This window comes from Mercenaria mercenaria, chromosome 2 (genome assembly GCF_021730395.1).
Source record: "Mercenaria mercenaria strain notata chromosome 2, MADL_Memer_1, whole genome shotgun sequence".
Lineage (NCBI taxonomy): Eukaryota > Metazoa > Mollusca > Bivalvia > Venerida > Veneridae > Mercenaria > Mercenaria mercenaria.
In genome coordinates, this window is record NC_069362.1 from 118,271,474 (window position 1) to 118,294,368 (window position 22,895).

Genomic DNA, 22,895 nt, shown 5'->3' on the forward strand with positions numbered 1-22,895 from the left:
TTTGAAAATCTCAATTTTTTTTCAATATTATTTTGACATAATACCATCAAACCTGTCTCATACAGTCGTTTATATGCAAATATTTAAAGAATTTAAAGATTCAAGTTTGATTGGGCTGATGAGAAATATGTCAACTAAAAGATTTCAAATGAGCATTTTGTAAAAATTGTACCATGGTTTTGTTTTCAGATGATATCGCTTCACGCTATGCAGATATTACATTTCATAGTTCCTTGTTAAAAGTGTGACACACAAAATAATTTTACTGCCTGATATCATATTACATATTATCACATTCTTTCTATTATCCGATATCAATTCTATGTGGAGTGTTAGAAAAGTTTGAACTACAATTCTCAAGTGGACGAATTTTAAATATATATGTGTGTAATATAGCATCAAAGTTATCGCTTATCTAATAAATCATCACAATGTGAACTTCGTTCAAAATAGTATGGTAGAATAATAATCATTAAAACAGATAACAAAATATTCATGATTTGAATAATAAACATTAAAACAGATAACAAAATATTCATGATTTGAATAATAATCATTAAAACAGATAACAAAATTTTCATGATTTGGATATTACAGCATATAATTTACATTATAACAACAAACTTCCCTCAAAGTCCGGTAAGCTTTTCCTGACTGCTTTAAACTTGTCAATGAGCATAATGTTTTCTTTAGGCTAAAATATTATGATCCTGTATTATTGTTGCTTGTTTCAAGCTAAACACTAAAATAACAAAAAAGCTTTCACATAATTATGATTAATCGTTCACCTTTAAAATCTCAGTATGAGAAAAATGACAAGCCACATTTGAAACTTAAGCACATTTAACGTATTAATTTCAAATAAAAAACTGGATGTTATTGTTAGTATTATATATGATTATTATTGCTAATACTACATTTGCATGCAACCATGAGTTTGGTCATTTGTGTTAAATTGAGTGGATATCATGAGATTGGCTAATTGCGCCTTTATACACCTGTAAAAAATGTTACTGTTAGTGTCAAGGCGATGTCCTTATGCTCATCCGTTTCGTTTAATGTCTTCGTTGTGTTTTCTCCACCCCCCATCAAACACTTATACATTTGTCTCACTGTAACAATGCACTATATCTATTTTTCCATCACGGTATAAACACGTGGGTGCCTCGATCAAAGGTGTGTGCTCTACTTTTACTTTAACTTTGAAGTATATGAAACTTAATATAAGATGGTTCAATTTCCTTTATGAAATAAAGTTGATATGAACATTTTGATCTACCCTCTAAAACGGTTTATTTTCAAGTATATATAACTTTTGTAGATGTTTTACTACAGTTAGTAATACTTAACGATAAGTTATTCATTTAATTGTTGAAATGTAAGAGTCACAGTAACAGCTGTTAAATTCTGGTATTTTAAGTCGTTTATATTTATTCATGTTTTTAACAAATAATTAAAATTTATTTCCATTTAGAAACAAACTTATGGATTAGATAGTTTTTTTTATATCATTTATACAAATGCTGAAACTTGTTACGTACTTCGTTAATAGAAAATATACTACCTTTAAATACGTTGTTGATACAAAACAAGGACTACATACCATTTCACATGTTGTTACAGAAAATCAGGATACCGCGGCTAGCACTATCTATATGAAGAGATTTTGACAAAGGAAAGCCGGTAAGAACACATAATTTGTTTAAAAAAAAAATTACACAATAATAAGTATTAAAGGCATCATAGAAGAAATTATACAGTCATTACTTTACTAAATATTATAATTTATTTTATGCTTTTCAATAAAATACTGAAATTTATCGGTGAAATAAAATTGATATTTCCACTGTTTCAAGCAGTGAAAATATCATTTTTATTTTTCACTGGTAGGGAACTACACTTGAATGCGAAAGAATATGAATTATAAATAATGGAAAATTTCATGAAAAATATACTTCAGTAAAGACATAGATATACATTAATATTTACAGGATCATTAAGATATACGTTCCATAATTAAACAATCTAAAAGAAGTCAGGAAACGTCATAGGACTATTTGACAGTTATACGCTATAGATATCGTGACGTCATGAAATTATGACGTCATGGTGCGATGCACGTGACGCTACGCGGGTAAAATTGACATAATTTGTTTAAAACCATTGAAAATACATAAAATAAAAAGAAAATTTGTTTGTTTCAATGTAAGATTGAAATATATTTCACTCGTGAACACAATAATTTACATTTTCACTCGTGGCTACGCCACTCGTGAAAATATTTTATTATAGTGTTCACTCGGTGAAATATATTTCGATCTTACACTGAAACAAACAAATATCCTCTATATATTCTGATTTCAAATCTGAGTTAATGTCGTTTGTTGTTTTAAAGTAGTGTTTTAATGTACGTTCACTTCTATTAATTTTTGGCTGAATATTATGAAAAATACAAATCCTCCAACTTAACTATATACAGACAGCTCACTAATCGTAATACATTCTCATTCATCAGATGTTCGACATGGTATCCGAGACGAACTCTACCGTGGAACCATGGTAGACCTCTGGTATGCGAGAATGATTATAATATTACCTCGTATGAATTCACAAATTCCCAGCACGCAAACATACATGGGACCCATGTGGGACCCATATGGTTTCCCATATGGGACCTATATGGGCTACCCACATGGGACCCAGATGGGTTTTGCAAACCATTTTGGCATGGGTCCCATATGGGATATATTATATGGGACCAATGTGGGTCCCTTATGGGTCCCAAATCTTATAACCGATGTGGGACCTTTCTGGGTCCCATGTCGTATATATAGTATCGGCCGTTTAGGGGCGTTCTGGAATTGTAGGGGTCTTATTGATTTATTGGTATTGTCAACTGTCCGAAACACTGTAACTGCCTATGTAGTTTTTTTTTCCGGATCACTATGGACTGTTCTTTTTCTTCTCTAAGACTTGATCTATTGCATTTCCAAATCACTTCCTCACAGATTCTTTGTAAAGGCATCCTGTAAAGTAGAAACAATAATGTCAGTCTGAGCACATGTCCATCAAAGTCATAACTTTTTGCAAAATGTCATGACATATTTGTAAGCCTTTTACATGCTTTTTAAGAAAATAAATGACAAATACAACTATAACCAAGCACGCATCTAGAAGACAGATTTGTACAGAACAAGAAAAAGTGTATTAACATATCATGATGCGTGTTATACTTTGAACATAGATATGTGATCGTATTTTATCTTAGTAAAATATATTGAGTCCAATAAGTAATCCAATAAGTGAGATGTAATGTAACAGCTTTAATAGCTTACTTCTCAAAATCTTCATCACGGCAAAACCACTGGACCTGGTATCACCTGAAATATATTAAATTCGAGTGTTTTATAATTATCATTCATCATTTTCCCGTAAATAAAATAAAAATGCAAAAACACTTTTGATAAATAAAGTACTGATAAAACAGTTAATGGAAGCATTTACACTGATTAAAACTATTATCAACATTCTCTGAGATATCCTCTCAGACTTTGAATTTTATGAGATATTTTTAAGAGAAATGCGGGTTAAAAAAAGCTAATGATGTTAAAATAGGTATTTTATGAATACGTCAGTGATGAATGATTATTATGTTATAATAATGTTTAAAATACTGTACTCACTTTTTCTGCATCACCCTTCTGTATATAATGAATAAACTTGTTCTGTGTTGCAGCTTAAACGCCTATCAAATGAACTGAATGGTGTGTAAACCATTGGCGTAACTAATAGATAACATGTGTAGAGAGAGACGGACCCTTAGTTACCATGGTTACAAACATGTATTATAAATGTTCCCAATGAATTCCAGTATCGCTATCATGAATAATTTAAAATGAATGAATTTTATTATTAAAAGAAATTACACAATTTTGAAAATAGCTTGACAACAGTCCAGTTTTAATAATTATGAATACATTTACTCATTCATTTTAGTCTATTTTCATGCTTTTGTAACCCTAGTAAATACATTTTATTTTCAAAATACAATAAAAATGCTATACCCGTCCGTTCCATTATAAAGTAAGGAAATTATCGAACTTTCGATCCAACATACCGGTATGTCTAAAATCACAGTTTTTTCTATCAGTTTATGTTTTAATGTTATTGCAGCTAAGAAGAACGAAAACTTGCGTTTTCTCATAGACAGAGACGTTTTTATGTCGGCTTTAATTTTGTAGGTAAAACAACATAAAAAGACGTCTTTTTCTGGTCACAGATGTCGCTGGGATGGGACCTATATGGGACCCTTCTGGGAAACATATTTTTGATACCAGAGAAATGTATTAGAATTCAAAGAAATTATAGGAAAAAGGATTGTTGTACTAGTGACAACAATTATAGTCTTAAAATCAAGAAGTTGATGTATCACTTCACTGAGACATTGTACATGGGTCCCATATGGGTCCGATGTGGGCAAATACTTACAATATGGGACCCAGATGGGACCCTTCTTGGAAACATTGATACCTAAAAACTGTACAAATATTAGAAGAAAACTTAAAATATGAATATCTTTACTTGTGACACCACTTATAAACTTAAAATGAATGCATTTGTAATTCACATCGCTGAGACATTGTATATGGGTCCCATATGGGTCCGATGTGGGCCAATATTTACAATAAGGGTCCCATGTGGGACCCATATGGTACATTTGCCCAGATATAGCCCATATGGGCCCCATATAGGCTTGCGTGCTGGGAATTGAACATCTCGGTTTTACTTATGTTAGCTATTGTGAATATTTTCATTGTTTAAGAAACGTATTCGCGACCAGTTTATGCGGGATTGGTCTGCATCTAAATAATCTATACCTAAATTACAGTATAATTGTAAGTTTCAAAAACAGTTTAGCTTTGAAAATTATCTTACTATTGTTGATAATGGTGATCTTAGAAAACACTTAAGCTGTTTAAGATTGAGTTCACATAACTTAGAAATTGAAACCGGTCAGTTAGTCTGGCTACCGACTAGACAATCTTTTCTTTTAGAAAAAATAATTATTTTATATATACTGACTTCATCAATCTTGACTGTGATTATTTATGTATGTTTTGAGAAGAAAAGGGACATAGTTATACAAAATTTGAATAGCCTCAGGAGTTATCTCCTGTGAAAAAATATAGGGTCTGAACACAGACTACCGGCCAGTATAACGGCATGGATAGGTAAATTAACCAAAATGTGGTTGAAACTGAATTTCATTTTATGATGTACTAAATATAGAAGTCTTAGAAATAAACACCGTTGCTATACAAATTGGCCTTGTATGAATATGATATGTAATTGTTTTATGTCAATTCAGAACAAGAAAAGGTTATGCAACTCAGCAAAATATTTTAAAGTTGCCTTTAATTTAAGAAACAATACCCTCGAAAAAATGACTGTTTCTTGAAATTTCCATTATAATGTCATTTTAACTACTTTTGTATTTTTTTATAATTATGTTGATGTTTTATGTATGTATGTCTTTACAATAAATGCTTTGTTTGTACATGACCAAAAGCATATATCATGCTGATTGTCATTAAATGAGCAGTACCATGAGGAAACCAACATAGTGCGTTTGTGACCAGCATGGATCCAGACCAACCTGCCCATCCGCGCAGTCTGGTCAGGATCCGTGCTGTTCTCTAACGGTTTCTCTAATTGCAATAGGCTTTGAAAGCGAACAGCATGGATCCTGACCAGACAACGCGGATGCTGGTCGCAAATGCACTATGTTGGTTTTCTCATGGTGCGGCTCAAATTTGTTACTTGAAACTTGATTAAAACGGTGACTAAATATCTATAAAAATATCTAGTTAATTTGATTCATACGATGAAAAACTAACGACATATTGGGACACAAAGTTAATTTTCGAACTGCAACATATCAAGCAGTTATTTTTTAAGTAATTTATAAATATATTGGATGCTATATATAACATTATCTGTTTACAAAAATTCCAAAGGTTTTAACAAAAAAAAAAAAAAAAAAAAAAAAAAAAAATAAGCAAATCGGATATAACTCAGGTATGGGTATATCAGTACTTCCTATGACCCCAGTAACAGCACAAAACCTCTACGACATTGGGACAACATATATCAACGAGTGTTGAAAAGCACAGAACTTTGCTTCAAGTGTACAAAACATTGGTGACTATGGTAGGAATTTAATTCAATATACGGTATATGCTATGTCGGTGTTCGGGCAACTCAGAAACTTAGAAAACCACAGAATTAACATCGACATGGATATAAATATTATATTTCTCTAGATATCATTAAAACATGTGAAATGCTATTATCTGCATCATTAAAACTGGATCAAAAGTCAGTTGATTGACTAAGCCTTTTGTATCGATAATTATACCATTGGTTAACGCTACTATCAATATCTGTTATACATGTATATGATAAAACTATAAATGAACGTGCCAGATTTTCTATAGCGCCCTTTGCATGAAAAGGCCTAAAAAATAATTCTTTGTTTCCGGTAACATGTTCAAAAAAATTAGGGTGGGTAGGTCAGATTTTTTTTGAACTTTTTTTTTTATTAAGGGAGACTTTTCAGAAATTATTTTTGTGTCAAAAAATGAATACAAGTAAGGGGGTTATGTCTCAAGAGCATCAGTAAGTTGATTTCTAACATCACTGACCATGTTTAAAGCATAAAAATTGCAGTTTTGCATTGAACAAATTTTTCTCTAAGGCCATAAAAACATTTAGGGTCGGGGCAAAAATTAAGGGTAGGTCGGGATACCGGAAACAAACACTTTTTTAAAGCCTAAACACGTAAAAAAGGCGCCCGTGGGTATGCACATTTGGTGAGCCAACGATTGCTTGATGGCATCTGCAGAGCATTCAGCATTTAATACTATTATGAGTTATATTGAAAATTGAAAAATGTTGATTGTCATGTTTTGCTTGCAAAAATACCCTTATTTACATTAACTGATAATGTTATCAAATCAGGAGGAGGTATATTATTTTACACGATAACAATGTTATAACTAAGATCATTGTGTATTTATATATATATATATATATATATATAATGAAAATCAATGTAGGCAAATTATAAACCTGCATACTCACTGACAATTATGACCAGATATGTCGTTCAGTTAATGATTTTTAGTTTTAGACCTCAGACATGTCGGTGTATATTATTGCTGCGGATGATGCTAAAGCACTTGCGAATAAATTGAGAACGTCGTTGCAGTCCACTGCGCAACATATTGAAACGATACCTGTTGCCGGCTTTCTTAAACCAAAGTCAACACGGAAGGAAAAGTCAGTGAATGTGATATTTCTCACAACTCTGACTTGGCAAGAAATACAGAGACAAAGGGGCGATGTTAAAAGGCTATTTTCAAAATCGCTGGATACTGTTGTGCTGTCATCATGCGCAGAATCAGTAACGTCAGCAGCTGTAGAAATGTTCTCTAAGAAAGTCGTCGACTGGGAGTCGGTTAGATTATTTGAAGCTTCCGGGGAAGAGTGGTACAAAGCGGAAGCTAGAATAAAGTATCGACTATCGGAACTCGAGAGCGGGGAATTTCATATACCATGTGCAAGTAGATATATTTTCAAGCCAGATTCAGTTTCAACACTGTCAGAGGTAAGCAGGTATTAATACCACTATTTTTTAAATGTTTACTTTTACAATAAAATATTTAACAATTAGGAAGTTACGACGGAGAAAGTTTTTATTAAAGCTTTTAATTGGCTAATTTTTAAACCTTACGTTGACAACCGTTTAAAAAAGCGATAACACTTCTGTAATTGTATACAAACTAATTATTATTAATTCACCTTCATTGAAATTTAAAAAAAAATGAAATAAACAACAACGCTTTCATACATTTTACTGATCTTTATAAAAGTTATAGTTTTGAAAATTTTCTCATTCTAATTGACCAAAGTTGCGAAATACAGCTTTTGCACTAGCTATACTTGCACAAACAAATATGTTCAGTTAGATACATATATCTGATTACGTTTTGTTATCAGTCGTACACTTTAGCTAAAACTCGGACACTAATTAAGATGTTAACGAAACCAATAAATGAATAGTGATTGATTTCTTTTTTCAGTCGAAGTCGGAAGTACTGATTATTTTGTTCGGTGATGGAACTGCTGAATATCCTACTGATGTGAAAAAAGTCGAGGTCAAAACTGCTGGGGAAAACCTTATTGAAGCGAAGAAGATCCAGTCAAACGTTTGGTCATTCAGTGCATTAGGTAATTTAAATACATTGTAAGGTAGTAGAACATCTTTTGAAGAAAAGACACCATCATCATCAGGAGACGAATCAATGTTGATACGCTAGTTTTCTCATGTATTACCATGACCATTCGTGCTTTAATGCTGTTTCATAAAGGTAAATGTTTAAGTTACTCTACTTACTGAAACCTGGTTTGTACTTTTTTGTAACTAACAACAATCAAACAACTAACAATCAACCTGATGTACGTAGATACTTAAACATTAGCCATACCCATCCAGGGGACAAATACATTCAGTTTTAGTTTAGATACTTCAACATTAGCCATGACCACCCAGAGGACAAGTACATTCAGTTTTAGTATCTAACTTTTTTTCTGAAATAACTTGATTTCTGATGAATTATTTTCGAAACAGATTTAGCACCTGGAGACCACGAGGTCAGAGTATTGGTAGATAGCATAGATATTGGAACAAACATACTACATGTTCAAAATCAGCATCTCATAGTTAGAGAATTACTAGCCAACTTCAAACGGGAGGATCCGGAGGGATTTCTGGCTGAACTTCTTAGGGTTAACAAAGAAGACTTCGACCATGACTTGTTAGATACTATCGGTGGATCAAGCCGCGTCTCTCTTGTAGAAACGCTTCTGAAATATGGAGATGAAAACGGTAATGAATAAATACATTGACGAGTTAAGAATGTAGGACCTTTGTTATGTGAAATTCTTCCTAATCAATTGTCTTACCTTTAGTGGCCTTTGATTATTTTACATAAAGAATTAAAACTATTTTAAGGTATTAGGCCCATAATAGAGTATCTTCTTTTTGAAGAGTATTCAATTTTTATCATAAACCTACTTTGACTGCAATTTTCAGGTTCAAGCCCCACTGGGACCAATTTTTTTTTTCCTTTTTTTTCTTTTTTTTCTTTTTTTCTAGTAAATTTTTACTTCTTTCAAGACTTGTTATTGATTTATTGTAAAAAGGTGGAAACTATTCATTTGATAAGCGATTTCTTGCTGTTTAAAGTGAATATACCTCTGAAATAGAAGGGGTAGAGTTAGACATCTTTAAAAATACTGAGTTACGTGCGGTAAAAGTTCTCTATTTTGTCTTCGTTCTTTAGATTACATATTGTGGAAGAAATGTAGGTAGGTTTTACTTCTGCCCCACAATTATTTTGAATGAAGTAAGCAAAATTCAAAACAGACCCGCAGGATTCGACCTTAATTTTTCAATGTTGGAGATAGAATTCTGTCTCATTAAATCCGTTTACTTGAGGCACCCTAGAAAAAAATGATATTGACACTTCTATTTTTTAGTTTTATAATTGTTTACCAATAGTTTGATGATTCTTTCATTAAAAATAATGGTATAATGAATTCCCTGCAAACGTTTTGGATAAAGGCTGCCACTTTGAAATTTGTCTCTACTTGAGCTTGATGAAATAACATAAATTACACAAAATTTATAAAAAACGGCACGGTAAAAGTTTTTAAAAATTTGCAACAAAGTGCGAAGCACGGTCAACTGTAAGAATATACTAAGCAAATGCCATTTTTTAAACATTACTATTAGGGGCCTAATATCTTAAAGGTAAACTGTTAGTCACAAGTTATAATGGCATGATGCACATTATTAAATTTGTACACGTTTTTAAGTTCAATGGTAAAGTTACGGATTGTTTTTCGTTCCTTTTCAATTTTCGCCGTATCTCATGATTGAATGTGTTATCACTTTACTTTTTATACGACAGTGTATTATTGTTGTTGCGCCATGAACCTTCTCATATTCATAATTCTTTTATATGGATCACTTTATCAAATTTCAACACTCTCCCCCCTCCCACCCCCCTGTTAAGTCGGCATTAAATCTTCCGGATTGAGTGCATGTACGCCTTGAATGTATACTATTAAACCTATGTCAAACCTAAGCCTAACCTTTAGTCTGTAATCCAATATGCGATTTAATGTCACTGTTATCGCATGCGGGTTATGATTATATAACTGTGTTAAGGAAAGGATATATTGTACTTGTATTCTTTTCTGTTCCGATCTATTAGCTTCATGTCCGCTCGTTTAGCTCAGTAGGGAGAGTGCAGATCTACGGATCGAGGAGTCGTGATTAAAAACACTGTGTCTAAAATCATTCAACCTACACCTCTTATTCATGTGAGGAAGTTGGCAGGTATTTGCGGAGAACCGGTTAGTACACATTCAGAATCCAGAAACATTGGTTAGGTGAACTGCTCGCCTTTACATGACTGAAATATTGTTGAAAAACGGCTCTAAGCCTAGGAAAAGCGAAAGGAAGTGAGGAAGAATTTATCATACGTGTATTCTTTTCCATTAGGGTCTATTTTCTTTTTGAGTTCATACTTTAATTTATTACATGATTTCAGTGAATTATCGGAATATTAGAGTGAAATATATCTGGTATTTTCAAAAGATATATTTTTTACTGGTGAGAAACTAAAACATGTGCAAATTTAGTCTAAACATGATATAAAAATAAAATGTGTTTGTTTTACAAGTAAGAACAAAATATCTTTCACTCATGAACATCATATCTCATGAATATATTGCATCTGGTATTCACTCGTGAAAGATATTTCGATCTAACACTGAAACAAATAAATATAACATTAAAGAAGGTATAAATATGTTTTTAGGTTACGAGTATCCAAACTTCCTACATTTCTGTGCCAAGTACGGGTATAAAGCGTGTGTAGACTGGTGCCAAAAACTTCCTGACTTTAAAGAAGCATGCATGGTTCAGAACAGATATGGAAAAACACCTGAACAAGTTGCAACTGAAGCACAACAAAACCAATCGGTAACATATACACTTTGATATACATGTATTAAACAAGAAATAACTGTATAAAAAAAACTAGGACTAGAGTCCAACAGGAAAAGTCACTTTCGTGTAGCGTCAGTATAATGAAAACTTCAGGCGAACAATAACAGCATTGTGCTAAAAACTACTTTTTATACAGTAATTTAAGTAAAATGTGCACATATTGCCAATAGAACCATTTGAATAACTTAATCAAAACTATTGAAATTTAAAACACAATTAAGAAAACATTTTGTTAGTAACACATTTACAGCAGAAAAGAATAACGCAGTCGCATGATTTTATTTATCTTGAAATCTCAAATTATTTTGAAAAATACAAACTTATAATAACGATATTGCATTTATTTAGGTCACTCACAATTTTATGGTAAATTGGAGATATCTAATTATAAATCATTTTTCAAAGTGCATTTTTGAAAGTGTCTCGCGAGCTAATTAGATCTATTCCAACATGAACTTCTGTGATTTGAACACGTTAAGGTCAAAATACTACTTCGGGAGTGGATTTAGGAAGAAGGGTAACCCATCCATAGACACTTTTGAATGGATAAATAAAATGAACATTTGCTTACATTAATGACAAATATATTTATGGCGGGATTTTACATCTTTTATTATTTTTCAATGCAAGATATATACTGCCCGCATAAAAGTACGAATATATGAATATGTATGAACAGTAAGTGTGAGTAGCCATGGTGGACTAAAGTTTATTAAATGAACACAACAGTATAGATACTTAATTTTCTTAAAAAGACATGCTCAATTTGTTCATTTTTCTTTATAGCTTTGACAAAACAGTGGTGTTATTGTGTTTTATGACATTTTTATGACCTTTTGTGCAAAAAAAAAAGACAATTACGAATTTTCTTTAGACTCACAATGTCTTGAATATTTTTTTATTTAAAATTACTTTATGACATATTCATAAATACGCTTCATGTAGCGCTTAAGTAGCTAGTAAAATTTGTTGCGTTAGAAGATATGTAAATATTGGTAAAACTGCATTTTTCCCTTTTAGGAGTCGAGTGGTCTGTTGAAACATGATTTAGTGTTAGATATGACCAGTTTTAGACTGGTCATTTTAACTTTTGGGGTTGGACTAATTCCAACATAAACGTTTTGGTGTGGAATAAGTCGTATGTAAGGAAACAAAACACAGACAATATGAATAAAAATCATATTAACATTTTGTTTAATTGATTTTATTGTAGATAAATTTGCCATACTTTGTGAAATTACAACCTAAAGGAAGCTGCCCTTAAATATCACCTAATTTTCAGAGTTTGGGTTGGGTTTCTTTTGAGGACTTTTTTCCCTGTATTGTATACTTAACTAAAGATTATAAATCAACAATAGAACATCATGCTGGAAATAGTTTGAGGTTCGGACATTTTGTCTAGTAATATAACCGGCCTAAATACAGCTTATCACATTAGTTTCTTACATTGCAGTTGATTCAGACAACTGATTTGCAGTTGATTCAGACAGACAACTGATTGCATCAGTTTCCTAAAATGCTGTTGATTCAGGCAATAATCATATTACTTTCTTAATTCATAACTGATTCAGACGACTGATTACATTATTTCTTTTACATTGCAGTTGATTCAGACTCTGCAAACGAATGATGCAGGAGATGAAGGTGAATGTATGTGTTCTATATTTGTTTGTAAATAAACTATAGATAATAAATTCACTTCAAAGGAAATATCTGTTGACAAATATCATATTTGTTTTGAGGTGGAAATACACATTATTCTTATCCGATACAGTAACCGGTAAGATAAGTAAACAATGAAAATACATCCTAGAAATCATTTCTAACTAGATAAATACTAGCATAGTTTCGGCTTATTAATTACGAAATACTCGTTGTTTGATATCATGTAACTGCAAACATCGCTTTAATCAGCTTGCATATTTAATTCCATTATTCCTATTTCATAACTGCAATCAGCATATTTGTTTCTTCTTCAACATTATTTGTTTGTGAAAATAATTCCATGTCATTCGTATTTGACTCTGAAAATTATTCCAATTCGTCCTATTTTCTGACTGTTACCATGTTTCTGTCATCAGCTGCAAAACTGTAACTAAAAATCGTTTGTTACAGATCTGCCAACAATTGGGTCTCCCTTCAAACCCGGTGAGTGCTAATTTCAGACAGAGTATGCATTTCATATTTTCTGTGTTTTTTTTATTGTTTTAAATAAACAAATAGCAAAGAAATAACGCTATTTAATTAAATTGTTAGATACAAAGGTTTGTGCGTTATACACGCATCGAATGGCTGACTTCATAACATGATAGGAGTACCTCTATGTAAATAAATATTTGATGAGAGAGAACTAAATGTATTGTACGTAGCATCATTTCAGTTGCTAGTGGGAACATTAAAGGATTTGCTAACTGCTGTCCTTAAAAACTCATCTAATAAAGTATTCAAAATGCAGAACGCTTTATTTTTGGAACCACGCGAAGAAATCATTCTTGTCCGGAAATGACAATGCAGAATTGTAAGTATTCAAAATTGTTACCCTGCAACCTTTCTTTAAGAAAGATATCCAGTATTCCCTTGTTGATATGGTATATAATATAGTTAGAGCAACATCCAAGAACGATACTTTGCCATTCAAATGTTACGCAGTATTGTGTCAATATTGCGTTTTTCATCTAGACTTAATTAAAGATTACTAAGGTTTAGTGTAAGTAAAGAATCTAAGATTGTATGTAAAAGTGATCAATTTGTACTGTATATGAGGCTTAATTTTATCTACTAAAGGTTCAAATATATATTCTGTATTTTCAATGATCAAGCCTTGTAAAGAAAACTGAAATTGCGAACCACGTAAAAAAACATATTGTCATTTGATAGACGTACGTGCACTGGTTAATTCATATAATGATACGCACTATGTAGACATTATATATCGCTTGACACATATAATGACAGTACTGCACTATTTATCTATCATATCATTATAAATTAAACAATTATAGATACCAAAGTATATACAGGATATTACATGAGTGTCTTTTCATATTGAATTTATTAAACGAGTTGAATAAAATAATAAAATGCGAGGCTCTGTCGAGCATTTTATCAATTTTATTCAACGAGTTTAATAAATTCAATGAGGAAAGTCACAAATGTAATATTCTTTTTATCACATGTTAGCTTTTCTTGTCGAAACATCAAAAATTCTACCTTTTTTACTATATAAACAAGTCAATTTGACCAACGTCTCCTATACTATAAACGACGTCGACGTCAAAGTTTTATTACACTAGTGTATTATCATTTTTATGTAATGGCTTTATTACACTCCTGCGACGTCAAACATGTAATAAAATATTATATTACAAGAACATTAATATGATGCTTACTAACGTTCGTGTCTTTAGTTGTAATGCTTTTACCATTATGTTTCGTATGCCTATTGCATTAAACGGATATGCAAACATATGACAAAAGCAAAAGCAACGTAAAAAATTTAAAATGCACATTAAAAACGTGACTTACTGAATACAAAAAAGTATACTATTACGCATAGGCGTGTTCTATGCCTCCAAACGAGTTTCATTTAAATTGAATTAACCATCACCACAACAGTCTTAATCAATATTGGCCATTCTCACCTGTAAAACACATATTCAGTCATTCCTTGAATGCATAGAATGTAATCAAGCAAAATGAGGCGGATTTGATTTGACCGAGTTTGTTCATACGCCGTAATGAACTGTGCAACACCCCTCAGCCTCCTAGTATCGGCTTGAGCAAAACCCTATTATACATATACAGTGAACGGATTCCAAAACAAGTCTGATATTAATTTGTTTGGTTGCGTTTGCCATTTCATCTTTTGTGTTTGATTGCTTATATACTAGTGACCATTTCAACTTCACTCTGCTTAAATATGAATACAGCCTAACCATTATTTAGCACCTCTGCATCTTTCCTTGTACATTTATATTTTGAAATCTATATACGTATCGTTTTGCAGAGAAAGAAAAGTGCCTTTTAGATTAACAATTGAACTTGCATTGTGATTTTATATATAAGCATAACAATAATCTTTTACTTTTGAAACAGGCAGAGACAGTGGATGGTCTTCGCAAAGGCAGTTCGGTAAGCTTTTACCAATTTAGAAATAGATTGGAGAAGAAAGAATGGTTTAATTCAGTCACAAACAAAACTCTGTTATTAACAGTATCACATAGACATAGACATAAAATATAAAATAATCACACAGGATAGTGCACTATATAAGTGACTATCTAACATTCTTTTCTTCTGTTTGTTTCTACATTGTACACGAAAACTACCATGTCACCCGTTACATCAACTATTTTCCGCTCAGGTCAAAAAGTAAACATTCAATGATGCATTGTCTCTCTTTTTGCAATAGCTTGTATGTGGATTGTGTTCATGTATGTTATTGTATTGTACAATTCACATAGACGTTGTTTTTATCATTATGTAAGTTACATCGTATAAACTTCTCTTATAAATCAGAAATACGATAACACTACATAAAATGTGTGTGAAAGAACAGTGTTATGGCCAAAATTACTTGAGTTACGAGCAAAAATATTTGCATTTATGTTCGGTCGAGGTCACAAATTAACATATCCCAAGGGCGTCTGCAGATGTTAACACACAAAGCAAACGTGTATTGTCGCTATTCTTGAATATCAAAACATGACACGAAGATTAAATGCATCGTTTTCATATGTGATGTCTTTACGATTCCGGTACAGTTTTTAATTCCCATTCTGTTCTTTTGAGATATCCAGTACCGGACCAAAACATCAACAACACTACCAAAAGCATGTATTGAAGGTTTTCGAGCGAAATGTTTTCATTTCTCGTTATTACAAACATGATATTACCAAATATTTTGCATAGTACTTAAACATTCGGAAAGCAGTGACACTATTTCAAGAATAATAATTTTACATTCGAGTTATTTTGAGTACGAACACTTATTTGGTATGCAGAGGTCTATATGAATTCTGTGAAAAATTGAATAAAAACTTACCGACCGATACTTTAACAAAACCATTGCATTGCTATGATTCCTAAAAACAATCAATCTCACAAGTTACACGCAACTCAATACATTCACGGTTATCTACAAAAATTGAACCGAAGCCGAGTTCAAAAGGAAGTAAGCCAGTAACACATTGGTGACTCTGTAGGCGAAAGGACAGTGAGTTTTTGGTTGGTAACTGATACAGCATAACATACCATAAATTAGATCGCATCATTTATTTTACAAGAAGGTTAGTATGGAAGAAACAAGACGCAGATACCCTCTAAAATATGCAACATATTTTTTTTTTGATATTTCCAAATGATATTTTGGTATGAACTTTCGTTGTTTTCTTTTCATTATACGCGTTTTGTGACACCATAGACATTACTTCTTACTCAACCCTCGTATGTATGACAGAGAATTCAGGCTTCTAAGTTAACCATTGAATTTCGAAAAATTCCAAAAGTTCCTACGCCAAAACTTGGCGATTTTAAGGTGTTTATTCCTTCATAATTATTTTACGTCAGCAAATTTCTGTGGTAAACACGCGATACAAGACATAATTAAAGAACAAGACCACCACCAACAACAATTTTTTTAATGCATACATGTAAAAGAATAGTTTATAATATAGGACACAGACTTCACTGAAAGTGCTGTTTGTACATTCAGCTAGTTGCTTTACCTGTTTTGTGAAGCTGTTAAATCATTAAAGCCCTGATAATTTCAAAAGTTAGCTTTTTATTTTTTTGCAGAATTCTTCAATGACAATTCCAGAACATTCCGCGAGTACTGGTAATAGTCCTCGGTATCAGTATGTTGATTTTATTAACTTACTCATGCATAAACTTGATTGGAAATATATTTAAGCGGGATTTAAAAGTATTCCGGTATTTTCAAGCTAATATTTATAAAATGTTTTTTAAGTCACTTGTTTCAAAGAGCATGAAGCATTATGATAAATAACTTCTACAGATAGTGTTCATGTTTTTACTTTACATTTTACATATAAATAGTACTATTATTTAAAGAATTAGCCGGAAGCCTCGTCCATACAATACAATAGGAGACGAAGATGACAAAAATGATCCATACAATCGTCCGTGGGAAGGTAGAACCATGCTTGCAAATCGTTCCGCTCAGGCACTGTCGGCGGGCACACTGTCGGGGAGTGTACGTGAGGGTGAAAAGGAAAAGAAAAAGGGACTGAGCCGGTCAAATACAGCGGGAAGCAGAGGTACTAAATTGTAAACCAAATGTCGCACATGCACAGAAGACAATATTGTATTATTAGGACAACGATGCACATAGCTGCTCAACATTTGTAAAGACTTTAATTCTATTTACACCACACAGGAGACTTACTTTTAAAAATAGTTTTGTTTTGAAAGGAGCAAATCTACTGCAAACTGTTATGTTGATCTTATTCATCTTTTATTTCTGTATTTGATCTGTTTTGTAAATTATCATAACTGAATGTAAACCTAGCAAATTTTTCAATGTTTATGAACGCTTTGATATATACATGTATATTGCTGTTGTCATATAATTAACAATAATGGTACATCTATTATAAAAGATTTCGTTATGGGCAAGTCACAAAATATCTTACATGAATTTAAAAAAAGAGGCTCACATTGGCAGCAACAAAATCGCTTCATGTTTTAAAATTGCATTTTCTCAAACAGATCTTTGGAATAGAATTTATTTTTTTTCAAAGTACACACACGTGACTAATTACAAATGCCATTTTTTGTCAGATTTGAAAATGCCACAACACCCTTAAATCATAAACAAATTCAACGTTAGATATACATGTATGTATGTTTTACTTTGGGTATTTGCACAAGTTTATTATTTTATTTTCGGTTTTTAGTCCTCTATAACATTTAATGTAATCTTATTTGAGGTTATTACTAGATTATTCTGTTGCCTTTATACCAAGTCAGAGATGAAGGCGGTGGCAGGTTCAAACCAGATGAACACTGCAATGTCATATACTCGCTTTTGTTCATTTAACATGTCACTTAGGAAGTTAAGACATAACGCTAAACGTATCGAAAACATTTTTGACACTGATAAGGTTACTTACTTTAAAGTAAAAATTATATATGTAAGTCCATACGAATAAATAATTTATAGGTAATCTGATATTGACTACTGTATATTCGAAGGAGAATGACGCTAGGTTTTTACTTCTGTGACTCTTAGGCCCACAAATATCACAGGCAAAGTTTTTAAACAGGGTCCATTATACCACAATGTTTTGTCAAAGATGTTATGATGATTTGAAAAAGAAACGGAAGTACTTAGATATTTTCGATCAAACCATTAAACACAGAATAATTTGGCAGTTATAATTTAACACATATGCATGTACCTGAACATATTCACATTACATGGTGTAATATGTTTAGCTAAAATTCTGTCATATTTCATAATTATGTAAACATTATGTTATAACTGTTATTTCTATGATTACAATATAAATATATCTTACATCACATACTTATATGAATACACAAAATCAACAGGAGTTTTTCATTGTCATTTGCCTTAATTATTTGTATCACACAAATCGTAATCAAGCTTTTGTTCCGTCATAATTATTGTTTGTCATTGTTATCAAATTGAACTGCATATTGTGTTATTATCTTGTTTTAATTTTATGATATGATAAATAAGTAATACATTTGTGTATACTGTAATTATGAGTTAACGTTTGAATAAACTGATGATATTCTACATAGATATATCAGACTTATGAGCCAATGACTATGCATATTTTGTGCTTACTACATTTTCTCATTTACCGCTACACGAACCCACTGGCACCAGATCAGAAAGAAAATGCCTCCGTACGTGTTATACCCTACCCCTAGGTATTCTATAAGAACCATGGTCGTGAACGGAAAAATATACTAACCCGTTTCAATCGCGCATTTCATACCTTAAACACGCAGTGGGGTAAATGTGTACTATGGATATCAAACAAGTGGTAATTTATCTTCCATTGTATACCGGTCACATTTTTTCAATACATTTTATCTTAGAAAAACAACGCGTAGTTTATAGTAATTTCAACATTACACAAAAAACCTGCTTGAACTTCCCTGGTGAAGTTCCGTTCTAGATTATAAAACGATTCTGATTGGCTGTTGTAAAAATGTATGTCAATCGTCATTTTACTACACGTGTTCGCTAAAATGTGAAAATGCAGCAAAATGTGCAAAATGAATAAAATCTACAGAGCAGATGCAGACCAATGTACGATTTCAAATTAAAGATCATATACAAGATGAATTTCATTCATCATTTCGAGTTTTAGTGTAAAATTGTGATTTTTGAAAAATCTGTTTTTGTTTGTTTACGTTTCGCCAAACATGTGCGCACAGCCGTGACCTCTAGACCGGATGTTCATTAGGGAAGTTCAAGCAAGTTTTTTCTGTAACGTTGACGAAAGCATAAAATAGTTTTATAATCTCAGCAATATGGAATATTGAGACAATGTGACTGGTGCACGATGGAAGATAAATTATCGCTTGTTCAATATACTAGGTACCCATTCACCGAACTGCGCGTTTAAGTTGAGAAATGTACGATTGAAACGGGTTAGTGCACTTTCCCGTTCATGACCATGGTTCTTATAGAATACCTAGGGGTAGGGTATAACACGTACGGAGGCATTTTCTTTCTGATCTGGTGCCAGTGCACGAACCTAATGTTTTCATGCCTTCACAATAGTGACCACTACACTAACTTATGACACTAACTTAAGCCCGCGCGCTTAGTTCAATGTTATCGTAAATCTATGGATCGCGGGGGCGTATGCTCTCCGTGACGATATGATAAAAAACATTGTACCTGAAAATAATTCTTCTTCCGCCTCTGATTCATGTGAGGAAGTTTTATTTGAAGGATTTATGTAAAAAAATCTGATTTAAAAAGTTAAATTTTTTTTTTATAAAGTGTGGATATTACTTTTGAACTGTGTGAAACATTGTGGAATATAATCTGGCTGGATTTAAATTTGACCTGGACAGGATTTGGACTATTTTACATATGAGATTGGATTTTACGACTCTTTGTCATTTTTAAAGGTATTTGTATTTTTACTTAAATTCATGAATAAAATTTTGTTATTGTTAATAGTTGCTGGTTTGTCTTTCTGTTACTTTTATTTACAGTAACAATTGTTACCCTCTAACGTAACAACACAAAGACAACAATGTCTAAAATAAAGAAACGCAGTGCAGAAAATAACACTCAATCCAGCCAGTATGTTCAAAACGAATGTATATAACAACACTGAAAAAATGCATGCGGAGCTATGTTCAAGAAAACTTTCAGGGCCCTGGTAAAACAGATCAGAAGACAAACATTAAAGCGGCTCAGTCCAAACAGGCAGACGTTCCCCTGAACAAAGAGGCATATAGGTTCCTATATGTTTTACAAAATCTACCAATAGCTAGTTGCTAACAGTTTCCCAACTTACATTCAAAAGCCAGTACGATAAATTTGCCAAATGCATCCATTTAGCTTGAGACAAGTACAAGTCACCTCCTAATGTAATAGAACTTTCCTCAGTTGTATAATGGAAGTACCTGCCCGGCCCTATAGTGATCATCCTTAACCTTGATGCTTTCATTCATTTAGCTTTAGACCAGAAACCAATAGTTTATCATTTAAGATAATTTTTTTTCAATTTTTCTTTCTCTTCACCTTTTAACAAACTAACACGTCCTTATCTTTGTTTTACATTATCACTTTAGCAGACGTTGGACTGATAAGTACTTCAACGCATCAATAATAAATATAAAGAATCGAAACAAATGCAAAGAGAATACTAGATTGATTTCCTACTATATCACATGGAAAGGTCAAATCGCCGCCTTACAATTCTAGTCTAACCAAAATAGAAAGTTTCATCTTGTCACCAAACACACACATAGTTTAACCTACGCAAGTTGGAAATGGTCGAGCGGCGTAGAATTTGATAGATCAAAAATGACTCTTCCCGCTACACTAGTGTTACACAATTATAAAACGTCTTCACGGATTGTAAACGCGCAGTCTAATTTCCGACGGGAATTCGCTTTAAATGGGGCGCGTAAGAAAAGACGAAATCGAGGTAGGTGAATTACGATTCGTCCCTACTTTCAAAAAGGTTTGAAATCAACAAAAGTGTCAATTTCTGATCTCATGTGCCTAGTTTGAGAACATGTGACGATTCTGATTATAAACCAACTGTAATACCGTAACGAATATTAAAATCCATTTCAGATCCTGCTTATGGTGAAAGAATCGACATTACATCATCGGAAATGGAGTTGCGACCCTGGGACAGGAGTTGCTCGTATACATCATATAGTCAATAGTCAAATCGTCCTGTTTTAATCTGAATAGTTTTATCATTTTTCTGCAAAAAACGTTTGAAGCCAGCGTCCTTGATCTGGGATGCTGTATTCGACTCGAGTGGACTTTTGCCAGATCGAAATTAATGAGGGGTGCAAGTGTCGAGTGTAATGCAACCTAGTAAAATACACGAGAGCCCAATACAAACATAAAATCAAACGCAGACACTAGTTTGATGTTCACAGAGAGGTTAAATTATACGTAACATTTGCCACAAGGAATTTGACTTCAGATGGTTTTAATCTACACAAGTACAGAACACATAAAAAAATAGGCAGAGAAACTTTCCTAGCAGCACTGTGTAAACTATGGTCGCTATGTTCATTGCTTAGATCAGATGACGAAATGTATATATGAGCCGCGCAATGAGAAAATCAACATAGTGAGTTTGCGACCGCATGGATCCAGACCCGATTGCGCATCCACGCAGTCTGGTCAGGATCCATGTTGTATGCTTTCAAAACCTATTGCAATAAGAGAAACCGTTAGCGAACAGCATGGACCCTGACCAATGCTGGTCGCAAACCCACTATGTTGGTTTTCCAATGGCGTGGCGCATTGCGGAGATGTATTTTATTACGAAGGCAAACTTTATGTAAAATGCTCAAGAGAGATATCGTATACACAAACGGATGGAATGTATGAGTCAAAGATATATGATTTATTCGGGACTTCTTTTTAATATTTCCTATAATACATGTATAGCATGTGTTTGGAACGTACAGTCCGTAAACTTTAAGAAAACATTCTGGTGTGCTTTCCACACGTCGATTCGAAATTTACTAAACTTTCTATTTTAGAAAAGACATTACACCTTTCTAGAGGCAACGCAATAATCGAAGATAATATAGGACCTTTAATGTCTTACTGATTTTGCAATCGAAAATATTATAACATGTTATGTTCCTATTCTTATTTCAAGTCTGACATCGAAGTTCCGATTTCATGCTGTTTAAGATGACCGCGCGGTTAGCTTACTAGGGGTTTATTTATCACTTTACGTTCAATTCTTAGAAGAAAAGCAAGGCAGTTGTATATCTGCAAAGATTATTAAAAGTATTTCATACTGATATGTTTCTTTGTCCTGTATTGATAATTTTATTACCTAGTGATCATGAATCTGCAGCGGCGCTTTTACAATTGCATTTAAGAAAGCTTAAGTTGTCTTTGTTCTATGTTTCCACGATAAGCTATAATTGCAACTAGGTATTTTCATGATATTTTCCCGACAAGGGTAATACCCTTTAGGATTGATGTTGTGATTTGGCACCTGAGCCACGGACTACAGCACATTTC

The 22,895-nt window shown here is 32.6% G+C and overlaps 1 protein-coding gene across 12 annotated transcripts; it reads left to right on the top strand.

The window, feature by feature from the left end:
- The first annotated feature begins 1,344 nt into the window (after positions 1–1,344).
- LOC123565039 (uncharacterized) lies at positions 1,345–18,929 on the top strand. 12 transcript variants are annotated; one of them, XM_053537655.1, is made up of 11 exons: positions 1,624–1,683; positions 6,079–6,210; positions 7,193–7,669; positions 8,145–8,292; positions 8,693–8,950; positions 10,953–11,116; positions 12,748–12,793; positions 13,259–13,291; positions 13,599–13,661; positions 15,239–16,998; positions 17,216–18,929. In XM_053537655.1, the coding sequence occupies exons 2-10, from the start codon at positions 6,208–6,210 to the stop codon at positions 15,292–15,294; spliced, it is 1,248 nt and encodes a 415-aa protein (XP_053393630.1). In that variant the 5' UTR covers positions 1,624–1,683; positions 6,079–6,207; the 3' UTR covers positions 15,295–16,998; positions 17,216–18,929. The 12 variants fall into 12 exon arrangements, with proteins under 12 accessions (XP_053393627.1, XP_053393629.1, XP_053393630.1 ...); XM_053537656.1 differs by having other exon boundaries at positions 15,239–16,992; XM_053537657.1 differs by having other exon boundaries at positions 12,748–12,787.
- Positions 18,930–22,895: the final 3,966 nt, after the last annotated feature.